The sequence below is a fragment of the Brachyistius frenatus genome, unplaced genomic scaffold (genome assembly GCF_029030835.1).
Source record: "Brachyistius frenatus isolate BFR_SWC_R1_liver_20210118 unplaced genomic scaffold, ASM2903083v1 Contig_61, whole genome shotgun sequence".
Taxonomy (NCBI): Eukaryota; Metazoa; Chordata; class Actinopteri; family Embiotocidae; genus Brachyistius; species Brachyistius frenatus.
The window spans coordinates 2,281,890-2,300,295 of NW_027210660.1; the positions used below are offsets into that span (position 1 = coordinate 2,281,890).

The following is an 18,406-nucleotide window of genomic DNA, read 5'->3' on the forward strand; positions in this document are numbered from 1 at the left end:
TAAAAATCAGAGATAGGAGGTTATCACGGGAAGGTTTTCAGAGTTCTCATTTAGATATAAAGGCAAAAAGGAATTGATTGTTGCTGACACAAATTAGTTTTGAAAGAAATAGAAAGTTGAGGCACTTAACAACTTTGCCAGTTGTCCTTTACCTATGGCAAGCTGTGGCAAAGTACATCCAAGCTTTTCTGCAATGTGAGCCAGGTCTTTTAGTTTTGCTTGCTGTTTTCGTCCATCCTCGCTAATTATTTTCTCCCTCAACCACTGATATGGCTAGAGGAGCAGAAAAAGTGGAAGCGTTAGTATTGCACTTCAAAATCAAATTATATTGTGTGTGTGTGTGGCAGCAAAATATGAGTTTAGAAATATAGCACTGAAGAGGTGATCTAATGAAATCCACCCTATACCTTCATGGAGGCCCTGGAGGATTCTGGGACGCCGTTCTCGTATTTTCCTGTGATAATTCCGCAGGCCAAAGGGGACCAAGACACCACACCCACCCCTGTAATAACAAAATCACCACTGAGCAACAGCACACAAAATCTGCCACAACTCTATTGGAAAAAAGTTGACATGAGGAGAAACTTACTACAGGCCTACCTATCTTGTGGTACAGCTCGGGCAGCTGAGTCTCCACTTTCTCCCTCTGGAAGAAATGATACTCAGCCTGCTCACACACCGGTGGAATTAGATTAAACTGCCTGGCCACAGAATATGCTTCCTAATTGAAAGGGAAGAGGGAATAATGAGAACGGAGGAGGTTGTTCAGGAGATAAGGTAATGTGCAAAAATTGACCTTTATAGTTAATGAGTTTTATAATTTCCCTGCACGTATATGGCATACTCAAACTAACAGCTCTCACCTCTCTCAACATGTTCAAACTAAAGCTGCAACAAATCATAGTTGACTGCTGTACCTGCTGACCAGCCCTTGGTTTTCTCTCTCTCTCTCTCTCTCTCTCTCTCTCTCTCTCTCTCTCTCTCTCTCTCTCTCTCTCTCATTTTTATAAAGAAAATCCAGTAATCTGCCTTTCTCATTTTATTTATTTATTTTTATTAATTGTATTGTTTATTTTGGTACATAGTGTTTATTCATTTACCCATGTTGTCTTTAGCCTTTTCCTCATGTGTTTGTTATACTGTTTTGTATCTGTGCTGTTTGTGTCACTGTGTGGACTGTGCTGACAGGTCATCATTGTAAATGAGAATTGGTTCTCAATTGATTTTACCTGGTTAAATAAAGGTCATATATATATATATATATATATATATATATATATATATATGCTGTGTTTCAACATAGTTGCACTATATGGATTTCATTCATGTCACCTTCTGCAGTATAAATAAAACTGAACATCTTTCATGGTCCTGATAGCATCAGTAGTGAGTGCAAAATGGAAAAAAAAAATGGTCATTGGAAAGTTGTTTTTCATTCATTTACTTATTGTTTATTTGTACAGGGATGTGGCATAAGCCAATGTCACAGATCACAGAATTTAAAGTCTTAGCTAATTTGCAATGCCGGTCCCTAATTGGGCCTTTAAAACAGCCCACATACAACTCAAAATATAACATCACATACACAAGAGACAATACAAATCAATCAAGGAGATCCTCTTCAAATTAGACTGTAGAATGAAGCTGAACTGTATCTGTTGCCTTTAACTGCATTTTCCAATTTTCTAAAATGATTCAGTAAGATGTGTGACTCGGTAATCGCTTTGTTGTGATAATTTAGGCAGCAAACTTGTTTTTAGAAGTGTTTCATTGTATTAAAACAGTCCCCACAATATCAGGGATTATCAAAAATTTATAAATTAATAAATATATAATAAAAAGTTATAAATAGTAACATATTGCCCAGCTGATCTTTATTTCATGTTACCTGATGCAAGATATATAAAATATTTTTCTATCACTCACCATGATCTCCATCGCAGACCACCGTGATGTCCCCCAGTACATGGCCATCCCTTGGTTGATCACATGTGTCATTGCTCTCACTATCTCTGTTAAAACAAAATATAAAAAAGCAGATTTGTACATTGTCAATAGTTGAACAGTGGATGGCGCCACAATTGCAACTAGGCAGACCATTTGAGACATGTTAACTTACCTTGTTTTCACATTATATATACAAAAATTATATTTCAGTAGAGTTAGATTGAGGTGGCATTTTTCATTACAAAAGTATTCAAATACACTTGAACATTTAAAGGAGATTTGAAGAACTTTAGAAATTAGCCTTTGGTTAAACTTACCATCCTCATGACAGTAGAAATAAGTAGATCCTTGAAATGTATTCAGCCTCTCTGAGATAAAGGCTAGTTTTAAACTCATGTGTAAGCTCAAACTCAGTTTGCATGGGGTTAGATGACTTAATGAGGCCAAAAGCTGCAGGGGTTAAATGAAAAGACTCAGCTAACCTTGGCAGAGTGTTGCTTGTGCAGTGGAACAAATCATAACAGTTTCAAACTAACGGGGCTGAAGAAAATTTAGTGGTTTGTGTATTTGTGCCTGTGGATGGAGCAGGGAGGTAATAGGGAGGATAAGCAAATTGTTTTTAATAAAAAACTACTGTGACGCCTTCTCTCAAAGGAGTTTTTAACCAAAAACATCCTGTATAGCAGAAGGAAAAACAGCTATTATTTTGAATGAGTGTGTTTTAGCCTACACTGTACACAACATTTTTAACTATTGAAGAAAACAACAACTAGGTGATAAAGACATTTATGTGATTCGTGATTTAGTCTGTTACAGCACTTAAATGCAGTAATGAAACATCTGCCACATTAGCACAATGCAAATGCTGAATGCAAAATGTGAAGCGGAGAGACTGAAAATGAGGGTGAAGAGATAAGACCACAACAGAGTGTGATTAAAAAAAGAATGATTCCGTTTCATCAGTAGTTCTCTCTCTGGACCAAAATGTAGCTCAGTGAGAGACAGAGAGCAAGTGTGCGTGTGGGTGAAGCAGGTGGGAGGGGAGAGGAATAACAGTACATCTGCTCCAACGGGGAGGGAGGAAAGGATTTGTAGAGAAGTAAGGACAGAAGGACAAATTGTGAACCAAGCCGGAACCTCAGGCAAACCGCAGTTCAGAAGACTCTGCGAGCACATGAATAATCCATCTCAACGCCCGGAAGGAAAGACGGCAACTTGATTCATGTCAAGAAATGTCTTAACATAAAGTTTCTTTCGACGGAGCTGCAGTGAGTCATCAGCTCTAACAACAGATGCCACACGGTGCGTAGTGTTCAGGTGAGATATCCAGCAAACACCATCAACACCCCGCTCACAAAAACCCGCTGCAGTTTTTCGAAGGAGGGTGATGTGGGTGAATCTGTGGGCAAACAGTGATGTGAGCATGTGTGAGCTAAATGCACCGTATTATTAAGCCCTTGAACATATGAGGTTAGTGTACAATCGAGATGCGAACACTGCCACTACTCCTACATCCTGCAGCCAATTAGCTAAGCACAAAAGGCTGAAAAAAAGGGGAAACTGGCTCCATATTAAGGTAACAAGTGCCACCTACCAGCATGTCCAACGCTCACTCATTAATATGTACATAACACGTATTGAACTTGCAAACTGCTTGGCTGCCAGCCAGTGCCAGCCTGTCCTTGAGCCTTCTCACAGCAGCAACACGTCCCTGAGTCTGGAGCATTTGGTCAGCTTCAGCCAGCAGGTATCACAGTGCCCGTCTGCTTGGTGCAGCGAGGTGAAAGGAAACTAACAACACATAGATATCCATATTTGTCTGGGAATATGTCTCTATGGAAGTCTGGGTGTCTTGGGTTATGGTTGCCTCTCCATTTTGAAGCTAATATTTAAATTCCTCCCGCGTACACACATGGTCATCAATATGTTACACCACTGGAGATTTTCAATGGCTGATGAAGACATGGCTCAGTTCTAGATGTTGTGGGAAATGTTTTGAATGTGAAGCAAAGAGGGGGGTCAGTATTGAAGTAGTGAGTGGGAGAGGTAATCCTGCATGCTCCTCTTTACTGCAGAACATTTTAGGAGAGAGGTGATATCCCGGCACTTAAAGGCATGTCCTAGGGCAACCCGGTAAACGGGTAAAGATACAACGTGGCTGCATATGCCTTCAACAGTGAGTCCCCGGTTTGATTCCTGACCTTTACTGCATGTCATTCTCCTGCTCTCTTTCCCCCTTATTTCCTATCTGTCTACACGGCAGTATCTGAATAAAGGCAAAATGCCAAAATAATACTATCAAAAACCAAAAATGTCCTGACTGGATGGGGGTATTACTGAAGGTTGCATATTCAGTATGCTGTGGCAGAACCGTTTCATCCAGAGAAAAGAACTTGGCTGGAGGGATTGATATAAAATCTTTTTATTGGTGCAATGTCTGCTATTTTCCTCTCCCAACATATCCTGTTCTTTGTTCAATCTGTCCAGGATATTTTCATATACAGTTTATCGAATTGATTCAGTTTGCTTCACATTTTATTGTCAAATAAAACATGATTTTGATTGAGGGGACAGCAGCATTGCGCAGACTTGGACAGTTTACTCTGCAGGCTGCGGTGCACCTATTAATACAATGAATTGACAATGGCACAGATGCTTGGCCATGAGGAACCTTCTCGTCATGTTTCCTATGTGAGTATTTCAGAGAGATGAGATATCAGCCTGAGGAAAACTTCTGTACAGTCCAATTACTTTAACTGACAGACACAACAGTAAAGAGCAGAAGAGATGAAAGGGGAGTCAGAGCCTTGTAAAGATGAAGGAAGTTGGATATTCGTGACACACATTCGGCCTACCCCTGCTGTTAGACTGGATACAGTATAAGCGAAAAAACCCAAACCAAAACAAATAGGAAGACGAGGTTAGGAGGAGGCACAGAAGGATGAGTAGATGGGAGAAGGAAAACAGTGATGGTAACAAAGGCAGACTCTGTAGCCATGACATCATTTTTTTTGTCCCCAAGGGGACTTGGGTTGTCTCACACAAAGTCGAAAGTAGTTAAAGTCACAAGAACAAATAGAAACACAAATGCTTGCAGATGCTCTTCTTGGTTAGCTTTACCTTCTCATTTTTATTACACATTTGGAACTTAAATGCTTCCTTGTGCTTTTTATTAATGTTGTTTATCCAGTTTAATTTTCAGGAACACAATGTGGGTGTGTGATTTGATACTTCAGACATGTTCATAACAAGTCCTACATGCTGCAAAATACTCAGAGAAATCAATAGAAATTATTTAGGAGACAATTCAGTGCAGTGTGCAGACCCTATCCCTCTCAAGATGTTAAAAATGACTGAACCTGTACATATTGATTTATAACAGTGGACTGCCTCCATTGTTATGAATGATGAAGCAAACTTTAACAGTGTTTTATGTTGGACCAACTATATCGCAGAGCTGATGAAAGTACAACATACTTCGCCTATGTATTGCTATATTTATCAGAATATATATTTCATCTAACATCTCTCACCCTGTTCTGCTCCTGTCAACCTGTCAGACTCTCTATCAATCTGTCTGTTGATCAGATTAGACTTCTTGACATCAGTTGTCGATAGAGTAATGACTTTATCTGCCGGGTCAAATTATTGGAAGATTTGATGGAGAAGGCTGCAGGGTCTGCCTGCCAGTCACCAGTACAACCAGTGACGGCGAGGCCCTGAACGATGAATATGACAGATTTGCCTCCCACAGTCTGCTGGCTCACAGGGGGAGGGAGACAGGGAGGCAAATGAAAAAGAATGGAAAGTATTTTAGTGAGATCTATTCAGTCAAATACCACCTGTGAATTGGGGTATGTGTGGAAAGACATAACAAGGGCCCAAGTATCTGTGATGGCTGCATCACAAACTAATTGAAAAAGAAACTGGAAGTGTCTAAAAGAAACACATGGTCACATAAGGTGCATGTGTGGGAAAGGCAGCACTAGAGCACTGATGGAATAGAGCACACAGTAGGGCTTGTATCTAGTGAGACCAGCCCAAAAATACATCAGCTTCCCCCAGAGGGGCCAGATAATCCTGCTTCTGAAGAACAGGGAGGGCTGGGAGCGGGTGCAGCTCAGAGACCCTGTGGAAGCTGGCAATCCCTCAGAGACAGAAGAGAAATAGAGGGAGACTGGTCGACTAAAATAGAGAACGAGAGATGAGGGAAGATTGTCAGATTACTTGTAATGTAAGTGTGTGTCAGAGGAAAACACACACACACACACAATCACAACGACAAACACCTTCGGTCAAAGGCAGGGGCCTGCAGTCCGGCAAGGGCAGCGATCATGTCAGTATTTCTCACCTTCTCGTGTTACAGAACAACATGTATTGTCCCTGCTCCGACCCCCCCCCCCACCCCATCCCCCCAGCCCCCCATGAGGCCGGTCTGCGATCACTCACCCTCCATGGGAGTATTGCTGTCTGTCCGGTTGGCAAAAACCACATCCACATACTCAAGCTGCATCCTCTGGAGGGAGCCCTTTAAACCTGAAGTGAGAGGAGAGATAAGAGATTATGAGTTTTTGTAGTGCTGGATTGGATGTACATGTGACAGGACAGCTAAAGTGTCTGCAGAAATCTCCAATTGTTGCTTTTTATCTAACACTGTCATAAGCAATCGGAACAACTTTACACAAAAACTGGATGGTTTTCAGCATTCTGAACTCATGGTGATTCCCAGTTCTGACAATCAACGTACAAAAAGAAGCATTAAAGAGTTCTGCTAAGGTCAGGTAAAAGGAAAAATAGGGTGAATTGGATTGTGGGGGATTTGAAGTCAACATGTTCATAAACATGGCAAAGTGACTGTTGACCACATGTGACTCAAGGCCTCCCAGCTGCATCTGGCCTGCCACATCTTTAGATCCAGCCCGCTTCGCATGCGAATCCGACTTGTCATATTCAGTTTGGTTTACCTTGTAGACAACAAATGCTGCATTGTTTACCCCCACTCCCCACCCTCTCCCCCAACACCAACTAACAAAGCAAAGCAAAACAAAACAAAAAACACTGCCCTATAACACTTCGAGTACAACTCTAATGCCACATTATCAGAAGGCAAATAATGCTGCTTTCCACTGTTTAGTTTAATAATAGATGATTTACTGAGTATTAGTTTATAAAGAAGAAAAGTTTCTGTGTCCTATATACCATGTAATGGTTGTGATTATGAAGAGCTGCTATTTCACTCCGGCTCAGGCCAGTTAATTCAAGTTTTTATTTTTCAGTTCTTTCTTATTATCTTCATAGCCATCAAAAGTAGAAGGACATGGTTCACTAAGAATCAGGTTTTGTTAATATACCTTTGTCACGGCTGACATTCTGACTTGTCGCAGCAGGAAAACCACAAAGTGCAAGTAATCACACCATAAACATTAGCCATTATCATACTAATTATGGCTCTGACCCATTAAAATGTCCTAGTAAGTAATGACATTGAACACGCATGTAAAATAGCTGGAATTGAACAGCAGACTGGATTTCAGCCATTATTGTCAGTCATAACACCTGTTTTTTTCTTGCTATAACATGTCATAATGTTTTCTGCGTTTGACACAGCAGCTCGTTTCAGTGCCATAATTAAATGAATGCTAAGAGTCACATAGCTAAATTTATGGGCATTTCTGATTAGTCTGTTTATGATCTATTTAAAACAAAATTAGGTGACATTTCAGAGAAACATCACTTTCTTTCTCTTATAAATGAAAACTTTAATTTATAAGCAATATGCAAATTCAATTCAATACACTTTTAACATTTAACTACTAAATCTTTACTTGGTCAGCTATAACCAATAATTCATGTTGGTGATTGTTAGCTAGTTTTAAACTCTAGGCAAGTATTAGATAATAATAGTTGTGCATTAAATTACTCTTTGCTAAAAAATGGAAACAATAGAGCAATTGCAGGTTTTCGTTAGATATGTGATTAAATGCTAAAATACAAGTTGTGGTTTAAAGGATGAAATTAATATTGAAAGTGAACATTTTGGCCTTTTTGTTGTATAAAACTCTGAATTGTTTTAACCATAAAGGACCCAGGACACATGGTTCCCTGGGAATAACAGAACTACTGTTAATAAAGTAATGGTCTAGAAGATTTGCATAAATAAATGTTAAGACACTATCTATCGCCAAATTATGGTGAGGATTGAGCCTGTGGCCCACTGATATAAGCCTTTGCATTCACAGTATTGAGTACAAAAAGCTCAAAGGACGCACAGTCAGTGGGCTGCATTTCTAGGATGCTGTCGTCAGATGAAGCAGGCCTGTTCCAATATCTTGCATCCTTCAAATATGACAAAGTCCTTCACTAAGAGAATTTTCAGAAATGATCAATCTCGCACAAAAGCATGATCTTTTCTTAGAATATAAAGACTATATAACACAGCAGTAGGTGGTGATGATGGTTGCAATTCACAATAAAAGTGAAGAAAAATAATAAAACACTTCTGCACACTTGATAGACTATGTCATTATTAATTCTCTCAATGCAAAGAAGGCATTTTGCGCATACACCAATTACACAAACTTGATCGAGAAACATCCCACAAAACGTGGTTGTTCCACCAGAGACTGTATGGAGCTAACGCAACAGGCTCACTCTTAAACTCTCCTCAACTGACTTGTGTTTAAGTAGCGTAAAACAAGAAGACGTAAAGCAGGGCAACACTGAATCTCATGAAACTCCAAAAGTCCAAAAACACAGCTGCATTTACTGCAGGTGCAATATCGGCACGGGTGTTGCCAAAGGGAACAAAATTTAGGTCTCTACAATTATTACTATAATGATTGATTGATTTAATCTTAAGATACTGTCAGAAAACACTTAGCTGTACCTTTTATGCAGCTGCCATCTTTTTCAGTGCAGAAATAGTCATCATATTAAATTTGTAGTTGTCATTGTGTAAGCTTACACAGAAAATTTAGGACCAGTTTCAAGATTAATCACTGTCAAGCTGAGCTCACAACACTCTCTCCTGATAACATCTATGAGGAAAAAAACAGCCTTGCACCTGTGCAATCCTTTATCCTTGTTACATAAATTAATGCTGTTGACAGTTGGTGGAGGAACCAAACAATTCAAAGCCAAGAACATGATGAGAAAGACGAGGGATCAGCAGAGAGGTCGCATTCGGTATTTGTTGGAGGAGCAACGCTGTTTATTGAGGAGAGGATAAGAGATGGCAACAGAGTATTGTGAACCTGTCTCAATTCACACACACACACACACACACACACACACACACACACACACACACACACACACACACACACACACACACACACACACACACACACACACACACACACACACACACACACACACACACACACACACACACACACACACAGAAGACCAGATGAAAGATGAAAAGCGCACACAGGAGGCTGTCACAAAAGAGGACAGCAGAGTAATAGACAGACAAGGCAAAAGACACTCTTGCACTCTTGAGTAAGTGTGTGTGTGTGGTAGATTAGTGCCAGAGGCTTCATCATCACCCACTAATCCCATCTGAGAGTTCTACTCTCCTCACCACCATTAGAACCATTTATTCCGTCTTCTGTCATGTGCACTCCCACAATCCCAGAGACACCCATTCCATGGATCCTAATCTGAGCCTGCACCGTCATCACGAGCATTTTCCGCTGTCTCGTGGATTAGTTTGAGTTTACTGGCTGTGAAGGGAGTCTATTTTTGGAACCGAGAAAAGATGTTGAACAACAAAGCTTTTGGCGTCTGTGATGAATAATGCATATAATTATGCTTTCTATGAAACGGTTTTTGAAATGCATAAAGATTGTCAAGGAATTTTTTTTTTCCTGCTAGGAAAATGCGAAACACACTTGGCTGGTTGATAAAGATCTCAACGATTTCTTGCCCTATCACATCAGGGTTAATCTGCACTGATCATTTCGTTTTGACAACCTATCATACCCAGTAAATGTCACTTGACTAATCAAATGATTCATTAACAGGCCTATTGTGGCTCCTACAACCATGAGGAAGGATGATGGTGGCAGGGCCGCTGTACCTTTCTCTTTTAAATGCCATGGACAGGAAACTGCATTTAGCTAATTGGGGATGATAACTGTCACCCACTCTGTGCTACTCTCTGTTTCACATCCCCTGTCCTTCCTCACTAGCCCTCTCTAGGTATATTCCCCATCTCTTGTTTGGGGAAAATTGCAGAGGCTGCGATGAATGTTAATAATGTGAGAGAGAGAGAGCTGAGTCACTGCAGAAGGTGCATTGCGCTGTGGACTGGATGGCGAGCTGTTGGGGAAATGGGGGCGATTGAACCAAGGGTATGAGGAAGGTTTATCACCATAAGCTTGAGCAAAGCTGTAGCTCTCAAAGGGGCTTGCGGAGGAGAGGAAAGCAGAGGATACTCTTACTCTATGATGCAACAGTTGCTTAAAACAGACACCTGTAAAGGTATTACAAGCAAACAGACAAAACATCTGTGAAAGTCTGGCATATCACAGGCAAATGCAGCCTTTTAAATTCAGCTGTGTGCACATCAAAGAGGCGAGAAGAGTTGCAGGCAGGAACAAAGAGGGAGGAGGAAAAGAGATAAAAGAGGGAGATTACGGGAGTGCAGCGGGGCTCCGAGTGATGGGGTGATGTGAAGGACAAAGCAGAGATGAAATTGACTTGTTACCTTCAATGATGTGTTTTCTGTTGAGGCCTCTCTCGGTCTCTGCTCTGCAACAGGAGGGAAAGGAGTGCATGTCAACAGTGTCAACAAATACAAAATCACATACTTATGCACGTACACACACAACTCTCATGAATTGAAGTAGATAATTAAACATGCCAAACAAGATCCCGCATAACAAATTACCAACAAACCACTAAAGAGAAATACACACATTCGATGCTCCACATAGAGTGGGCCTGTGCATTGTGAAAACAGAACACTTGTTGTCATTGTTTGTCCTGATTACCAGTGACTTGTCGGTGACTCTCCATTTAACACGGCTTTGGTGATTTGAAGGGAGGAAAGACTAAATAGTCACCTGGTCAAAAAGTTTTATGTATGTACAACCAGGTTTCATCCAATCCAACTACTCTATATTTCAAAGAAAACTTTTTTCTTAATGATTTTAACACGATGATGTAGCCCAGAAACATATAGATGTGTACAACTCTTGTCAACTCCAATCAGCTGTTACTGAGTCACAGCCTTTAGACGTTAAACTGGATCATAACAAAGTTAATTTACAGAAATACTGTATTTATGCAGACATACTTGCACTTTTTGTTTATTAATTCCATTTTCAACTTTATACTCCTATTCCACTAATGTTTAAAGACAATTATACTTAACTTTTTTAGCCTATCCCTGCCCACTTTGGGCAAAGGCAAGGTACACCCTGGACAGGTCATCAGTCTATCACATGGTCAACACATAGAGACAGACAGGAACGAGGACCATTCACGCTCTCATTCACACCTCAGGGCAAATTTGTAGAATCACCAATTAACCTGAGATGCATGTTCTTTGGGATTGGTGGGAGGAAGCCGCAGTACGCAGTAACCCAGAACTTTTTCGCTGTGAGGCGACAATGCTAACCACTGCACCACTGTCCCACCCGATAAGTAGACATATAAAACATAAATAGACATACCTTAACCTGAATTAATGTTTCTGGCTGTGTGACAAATGGGAGTCCAATAGTCTCTCTTCTTTTAGCTCTGTTTTGGTTTCCTGAGGGAGACATCTTGCTCTTGCGGCTAAATGCTCCAATATGTTCACTACCTGACATGTAGTGCTGAGCATGCAGTGTGCAGTGTGTTCTTCAGAGCTGCTGGTTTGTCAGTAGTATTACCTGTGTTGATTCATGCACTCTCTTAATTTTCCTTTTCCACTTTGTTCCTTTTCTTTTGTTTCTGCTCGAGTGTGTTTCTTTTTGCTTGGATGGCCTATTTGTCTTGCCTATCTTGCTTCATTTCACACTTTCTCTTTCTGCCTCCATCCTTCCTGTGGCGTTCCACTGTTTAGGGTAATATTAGCCTATCATGAACACATAAACATGCTGTCCCTGCTCCATATTAACATGTCCTCTCAGCTTTTGTGCAGAAGGAAGTGCATTAGAGAGCAAGTACCAAATGTGCAAATATCTACCTTACGTGGGGGTGAACGGATGCTTAACAAGCAGGCAGAGTCACAGCTCACTCAGTTGGGGGTTAAGTTGTTCTCTAAATCTACACAGGGTGAAGAGGGATTTGCAATACCTTGATGGTCGTCTGAGAGGCTTAAATCAAATTCATACAAGTCTAGTGTGCTACAAGTCTACTGAGCTACCTCAGATTTTAAAAAATGCCAGAAGAAATATGCGGATGTGCTGATGGAGGATCTCCTTCCCTCTGTAGAGTTTTAGAAAGAGGGAATGTGACTAATGAAGATTGAGAGTAGGATACTTGAGCATGACAGCAGAAGCAGACATGACTCTTGGCAGTTTGGCAGTACTTGTAGGACAGTAAGGAAAAGGGGGTGAGAACATGACCACGGTGTAATTTTGTGAGCACATCCTCCATGTCTATCCCCCTGTGGTTTTTACATATGTTGGATCCCATGTCACGCTCTCTGCAGCTCTCTGCAGAAGTTTGAATGTGTAGCCCATTGCTGGTAAGATAGGCTGAACATCTGAGGAGGAGAATCAACACACACACACACACACACACACACACACACACACACACACACACACACACACACACACACACACACACACACACACACACACACACACACACACACACACACACACACACACACACACACGTATGCATAGAAACTTACTTTCCTCCCCAGTACAGCTTTGTGGTGATCACCAGGCTGGATCTCCTGATGGGAGACGGACAGACACATCACAGGGGCATAAAAACGATGAAAAGTTCCTCTCAAACGGATCTTTGAATGTTATACGGCGATGCCTGCACGTGTCCATGATGGCATGTGTCTGTGTGAGAGCAGCATAAGCCAGCACATCTATCACAATTACTTAATAATCACTCAAGTGTCCTTCAGTGACCTTCCTGCAGTGTGAAGTGGCAGATGAGATGTGCTCCTTTTTCAAACATGTAACTTATCTAGCATGAAGAACCACAGAGGGACTATCTTCTCTGAAGCCTAATGAGACAGTGCCCCCGCTATGGAAATCCTCCATGCTTGAATGATTAATTATTCAAACAGATCCAGAGTCAAGGTGAAGGTGGGCAGAGAGCTGGTATGACTTGTTGAATGAGGTGATACACTGTCTTATCGCTGCAGCGTGTGCAGCAATGTAAAAGTCATATATAACATAATATAAAATGTCGTGTTCTGTGGCGGAGTCACACACTGTCATCTACCACACTATCATCCATCCATTCAAATATTGGATGGATCGGAAGAATATTACTTTTTCTTCAGCACTACCACACGTTTTGTGCTTTTTACTGTCATTGTCATTGTAATAACTTTAACTCAATTCACCTTTTCTCGTGCCACCATCAGCTCAATATTACCTGCAAAAGTGATGGCATTCCCACCAGCCTCAGCTGCATGTTTAGCATGCTACCACGGTAAATTAGTAACATTATACCGGCTACACATCGACGTGCTGGTATTATGAGCATGTTAGCATGCTGATGTTAGCATTTAGCTGAAAGCACAACAACCTACATACAGTCCAACAGCCCTGGTGCAGACTATTGATTTCTATTTTTATTTTATTGTTTTCTCTTATTCATATTGTATTTTTCTCTGAATGCTGTAAAAACTACTTACATGAAACAAACTTAACCTTCATAACTTGTTCAGACAATAGCCTGTGATGTGAGGTAATAAGTAATCATTGCTTAATTTTAAGTCGTTAGGCCAAAAAAAAATGACAGGGACAGCTGTTTAAGACAACAGTGGGCTTCCACCTCAAGGTTCACAAAGATATTTGTGGGTGAAAGAACCTCAACCCCGACCAACACCTCTGTTACTGTTGGAGCACCAGCTGTGAACCAGGCTTTATCACCCAACATCAGTGCCCGACCTCAGTAATGCTCTTGTGACAGAATGGGAGCAAATCCCTGCAGCTGAGCTCCGAAACCTTAAAGAAAACAATCCTGGAGGAGTGGATGCCCTTACAGTGGAAAATTAAAGCCCATGGATTTGGAAGACGGAGTTCAAAATGTACATAAACAGCACGAGTTAAATGTTTGTGTTGACATACATTTGGCTATACAGTATAGTTTAAATACGTTCTAAAGCATATCCTTGAACCATTAAATTAAATCTTTTTGCTTTGTTTAGAGACTTCACCTCCAGCACTTTTTCTTGATGATGTTTCCCAGGATTATCTCTGCTCTGTAAAAAAGAAACAACAAAAGATGATAAGATTAGATCTCACACTGCCTTGTCTTTTGCAGCCTGCAAGCATGAGTGTTATCTGCCACACATCTACAGCATGAATGCCTGATTAAAAATCAGAGGGAGTACAAGAAAAAGCATAAATGTCTCCTGTATTGTGCGCCTGAATTTTACCAGCAACCTTAAAATTAATATTCATCCCCATAAAGCTGCAGCGCGTCCCACACTACTCACAGAGACAATGTCCAGGCCTATAACGTTAGATAGAACTATGACCATAATGGGGAGCCTCCAGTGATGAATAATATTATGCAAATCACTTTAGAGTTGTGGCTACCTTTCATTTTGGGCTTCCTCAGGTGCATAATTCTTGGTCTGGGGCTGAACCTTGTTAACAGCTCATATTCTACGGGGAAAAGAGCTGACAAGACCAGAAAAGGTTTCTGTGGAAGTGAGATACAAATGGAAGACATCACTCACTTCCCCCCGGAGTAGACCTCAGCTGTGTCGAACAGGTTGACCCCACTCTCGTAGGCGATAGTCATCAGCTGCTCTGCGACCTGACACAGGCAAGAAAAGTTTCCCCTCATGGACCTCAGTGTGGTATAATAGACTCCTATAAATACTACCCAAATTACACTTCAAAAAGGATGAAAATTCCCTGAAGAAGCTGATGGAGAGTAAATATGTTTGCTGCCGAGCTACACATCACCAGAAAAACTGTACAGGCTGCTTGTTGATTAAAGTTGTTTACTGCTCAATATATTTCCCATATTTTTGAACCTAGTTGTGGTGCCTGCGGTTTTTCTTCAGAAAGGGGAGATGGGATCAGAGCGGAAGGCTTGTTCTGTCATGATGACTTCCTCCTTCTGTACCCGTCCCTTGTTGTGTTTCAGTGAATGTGTGTCAGTGTCAGTTCATCCCAGTGGTCATCAGGCAATGATGAGCTATCCCCCGTTCAGTGTTTTTCTCACTTCAAGGTCGGATCAGCGGGGTGGGAGGGGTATTCTGCTTAATATCTTGTGACAGGGAGGAATAAGACCTGACCATTTGGCCTTAGTAGAGACAAGATGAACTCAACAGTCTGCTGTGATATTGGGAAATTTATGTGATTACGGTGATTTGCTCACACAACATTTTACATCCAGTTACTCTAAATTGCTCCCATGGGTGCTACAAATTGGGAGTTGTAAACCGTCACAACTCCTTCCTGGTTGCATTTGGGTTTTGCTCATTCAAAAATAATGAAAGTCAACGTCTGATCATGAGCTGTGACAACTGAACAATGAATTTGACAGAAAGTCTTACCTCATCAGAGATCTGACCTCCAAATGTTACCCATGTTCCTGTTGAAGAAAATGTCAAAGTCAAAGTTTTGGAACAAACAAAAAATGCACAAGACTAAATCATTTTCGATGTGCATTAATTAAGACTTTGACATTTTTGGACACATGACAAAATGTCCCCTGCCCTAAAGCCATCACAGCCAAATGTCAGTGTTGAGTGTTGATAGATAAAAGAGAAAAGGCCGCCTGCCATATACGTTTCCTGTGTTTGAACCCAAAACATGTACAAACGGAAATTATTTTTGGTGCATTTGTGACATTCAATGTATACCAACGTCTCTTCATGATGAATTCAGTTTGGAGTTATGTTTCATTGGGCCTCATTTACTAATATATGTGTAGAAATGTCATTATTTTGTGCGCACGGTGGGATTCATGTCAAGTGCGTCCCGGCCAATTTTGTTCTCATCACCTTGCGTATGTAAGTGAATCTGAAACGGTGAAGTGGAGAGAGTGAAGAGAAGTTGACAGAGAAGGCAACAAAAACATTTTTTAAAAGTGTTTCCTCACGAGTAACTATGGTTAAAAGAAAATGATGCGTAGGCTGCTGTTACTGAGGCTGCTGTTTCCCCTGAATTGCGCACTATGCCACAGATTAACACTTAGAACACTTAGAATTTGATGACTGCAATAGCACAGCTAGTATTTATCAGAGAGATAAAGCAGATATCCCCGGAAACTACATGGCTCAAGCTTTCTAAAAATGTCGGTGCCCTCGTCTGTGTGACAAAGTGTTGAGGAGATAATCGAAGTTGAATTTGCGTTGTCGTTACACTGTGCATGAAGCGCTGCATGGAAGTGATGACATCCAGCAAGATTAGCCACAGGTAATTTATTTCAGAATTAATATGGTATTGGAAATTATCTGTGAATATGTGAATATATGTGAATATTTTAATTAAGAGAATAATTGATATCTGGATTTTCGGGCGTCAATTTAATGTTTAGCTTATTTAATTAATTTGGTCAATGCATTAGTAAATTAATGTTTTTTAATAATATTGTCATTTATTAAATTCTTTCGTAATGAATGAGGTTTAATTTAATATGCTAAAAGATGTGTTTACATTTTCTAAGACAGCCAGACAGTCATTTTTTGTTTGTACGTATGGTCTAAAGTCTTCCTAAATTTGTTCGCAGAGTACGAACAAATTCAGGAAAGAAAATATTGATGAATCCCAAATTTGTGTGTCAAATGTTAGTACGCACGGTTTAAGCATAGATTTGTGCGTATGCACTGTTAGTGAATGAGGCCCAATATTTGGCTAAATCTTTTTTTCTTATTTCCCTGGAAAAGGATTGGTGCACATTGGGAGATATCCCCTGACATTATCCGTATAGATCCACTGATATGCTGATGATATAGTGATCTTTACAATAGTTACACAAAACACCAACTGCTTCAAAACTTACTGATGAAATGAATCACATCACAGCGTAGTTAAGCTGATCGTGTCTTAATTCAAATGTAATGCAATTTCTTCTCAAATCAGACATAATGATTCTAAGGTAAAAGCTACAGTTTGTCTGTAGTTCAAGTATCTTGTGTTTGGATTGACCAAAAAATTGTGCCTCATTCAATTTTCAATTCAAATTTCTTCTTAAAACCCACTTACTCTGTTTTTTACAAAGATTCTAGCATTCACCAATGTTTTCTTATTTGGGATTTTTTTCTTAGGTAAAAACAAAATCTATGCACACTCAAGAGCACACTTACGCACGTCTGAGGGCTGAAATGTTTGTGCCAACTAATTGGTAAATGCATTTTCTTCAATTCAACAGTTGTATAATATTATAGCATTTCATCTACAATGACATTTCATTATAATTCATAATGGTTTTGAATAAACACTACATTAACACTCCGACGGAGGCTGTCTGTCAGTGTTTGGATGTCCAGGACCATCTGAGATCAGATCTGGGGCAGGTGAACAGGATCTGGGTGCAGGTCTGGAGATGCTGCTCCAGGCTGGTTTTTTTTTTGTTCATTTTACATCCAGTACTTATGTTGCGCTATTAAATATGACATCCTTTTTTCTGTTCACTTCCTGCAGCAATACTTCCACTTCAGAACTGCTGTATTTGTTCTTCGGTCCGGTGCGCCATCGTTTTTCGGCATTATTTATGTTTCTCTCAACTTCTCTTTTCTTTCTCACTGTCTGTGACTCCGTGTGCACACGGCACTGACATCTCATGCCTTTTTATGGGCGTCGGCAGGGCGTTTATTTATGCTAATTGAGGACAACTGGCACACACTTTCAATGTACTAGGCCCGTGGGATTAATCAATCTAAGAACAGATGTGCTAACCAATCTGGGGTTGTCCTGAATCTGACATAGACCTTTTCTAAGGACATTTGTTAAGAACAAATTTAAGAAAAGTCTTAAGTAGATATTGGTGAATGAGGCCCAATGCTCTTTTATATATTATGCCAGTAATGTACAAAAAAGTCATTTCAATAATTTAATTTAAAATCTTTATAAGTAATAAACTCAGTGATTGCTGAAACAATTACATTATATATGGATTGTATAAACATTTATTTAAACATACAATTAAAGCTTGTGACCAGTGGTCAAGCAGATTTCAGAGCTGTAAAACTTGATACATTTATATTTTATCAGTTCATGAGTTCTTGTAGCTATTCGTTTTATTTTCAAAATTTTTAGTTCCTTTCTAACATCTGTTCGCTGGTAAAGAAATGAAAATGATC

At 40.2% G+C, this 18,406-nt stretch overlaps 1 protein-coding gene across 2 annotated transcripts in view; it reads right to left on the reverse strand.

Annotated features, from left to right (window-relative positions):
• kcnab1b (potassium voltage-gated channel subfamily A regulatory beta subunit 1b) overlaps positions 1 to 18,406 on the reverse strand; it is a 31,599-nt gene that overhangs the window by 1,492 nt on the left and 11,701 nt on the right. For both annotated transcript variants that reach the window (XM_069706240.1, XM_069706241.1), the window contains exons 4-13: positions 15,656 to 15,693; positions 14,828 to 14,907; positions 14,300 to 14,344; positions 12,806 to 12,850; positions 10,661 to 10,704; positions 6,397 to 6,483; positions 1,927 to 2,012; positions 601 to 721; positions 408 to 502; positions 153 to 273 (exon numbers count right to left, since the gene is read on the reverse strand). In XM_069706240.1, the coding sequence (XP_069562341.1) occupies positions 153 to 273; positions 408 to 502; positions 601 to 721; positions 1,927 to 2,012; positions 6,397 to 6,483; positions 10,661 to 10,704; positions 12,806 to 12,850; positions 14,300 to 14,344; positions 14,828 to 14,907; positions 15,656 to 15,693 (762 nt within the window). The remainder of the gene's footprint in view (positions 1 to 152; positions 274 to 407; positions 503 to 600; positions 722 to 1,926; positions 2,013 to 6,396; positions 6,484 to 10,660; positions 10,705 to 12,805; positions 12,851 to 14,299; positions 14,345 to 14,827; positions 14,908 to 15,655; positions 15,694 to 18,406) is intronic.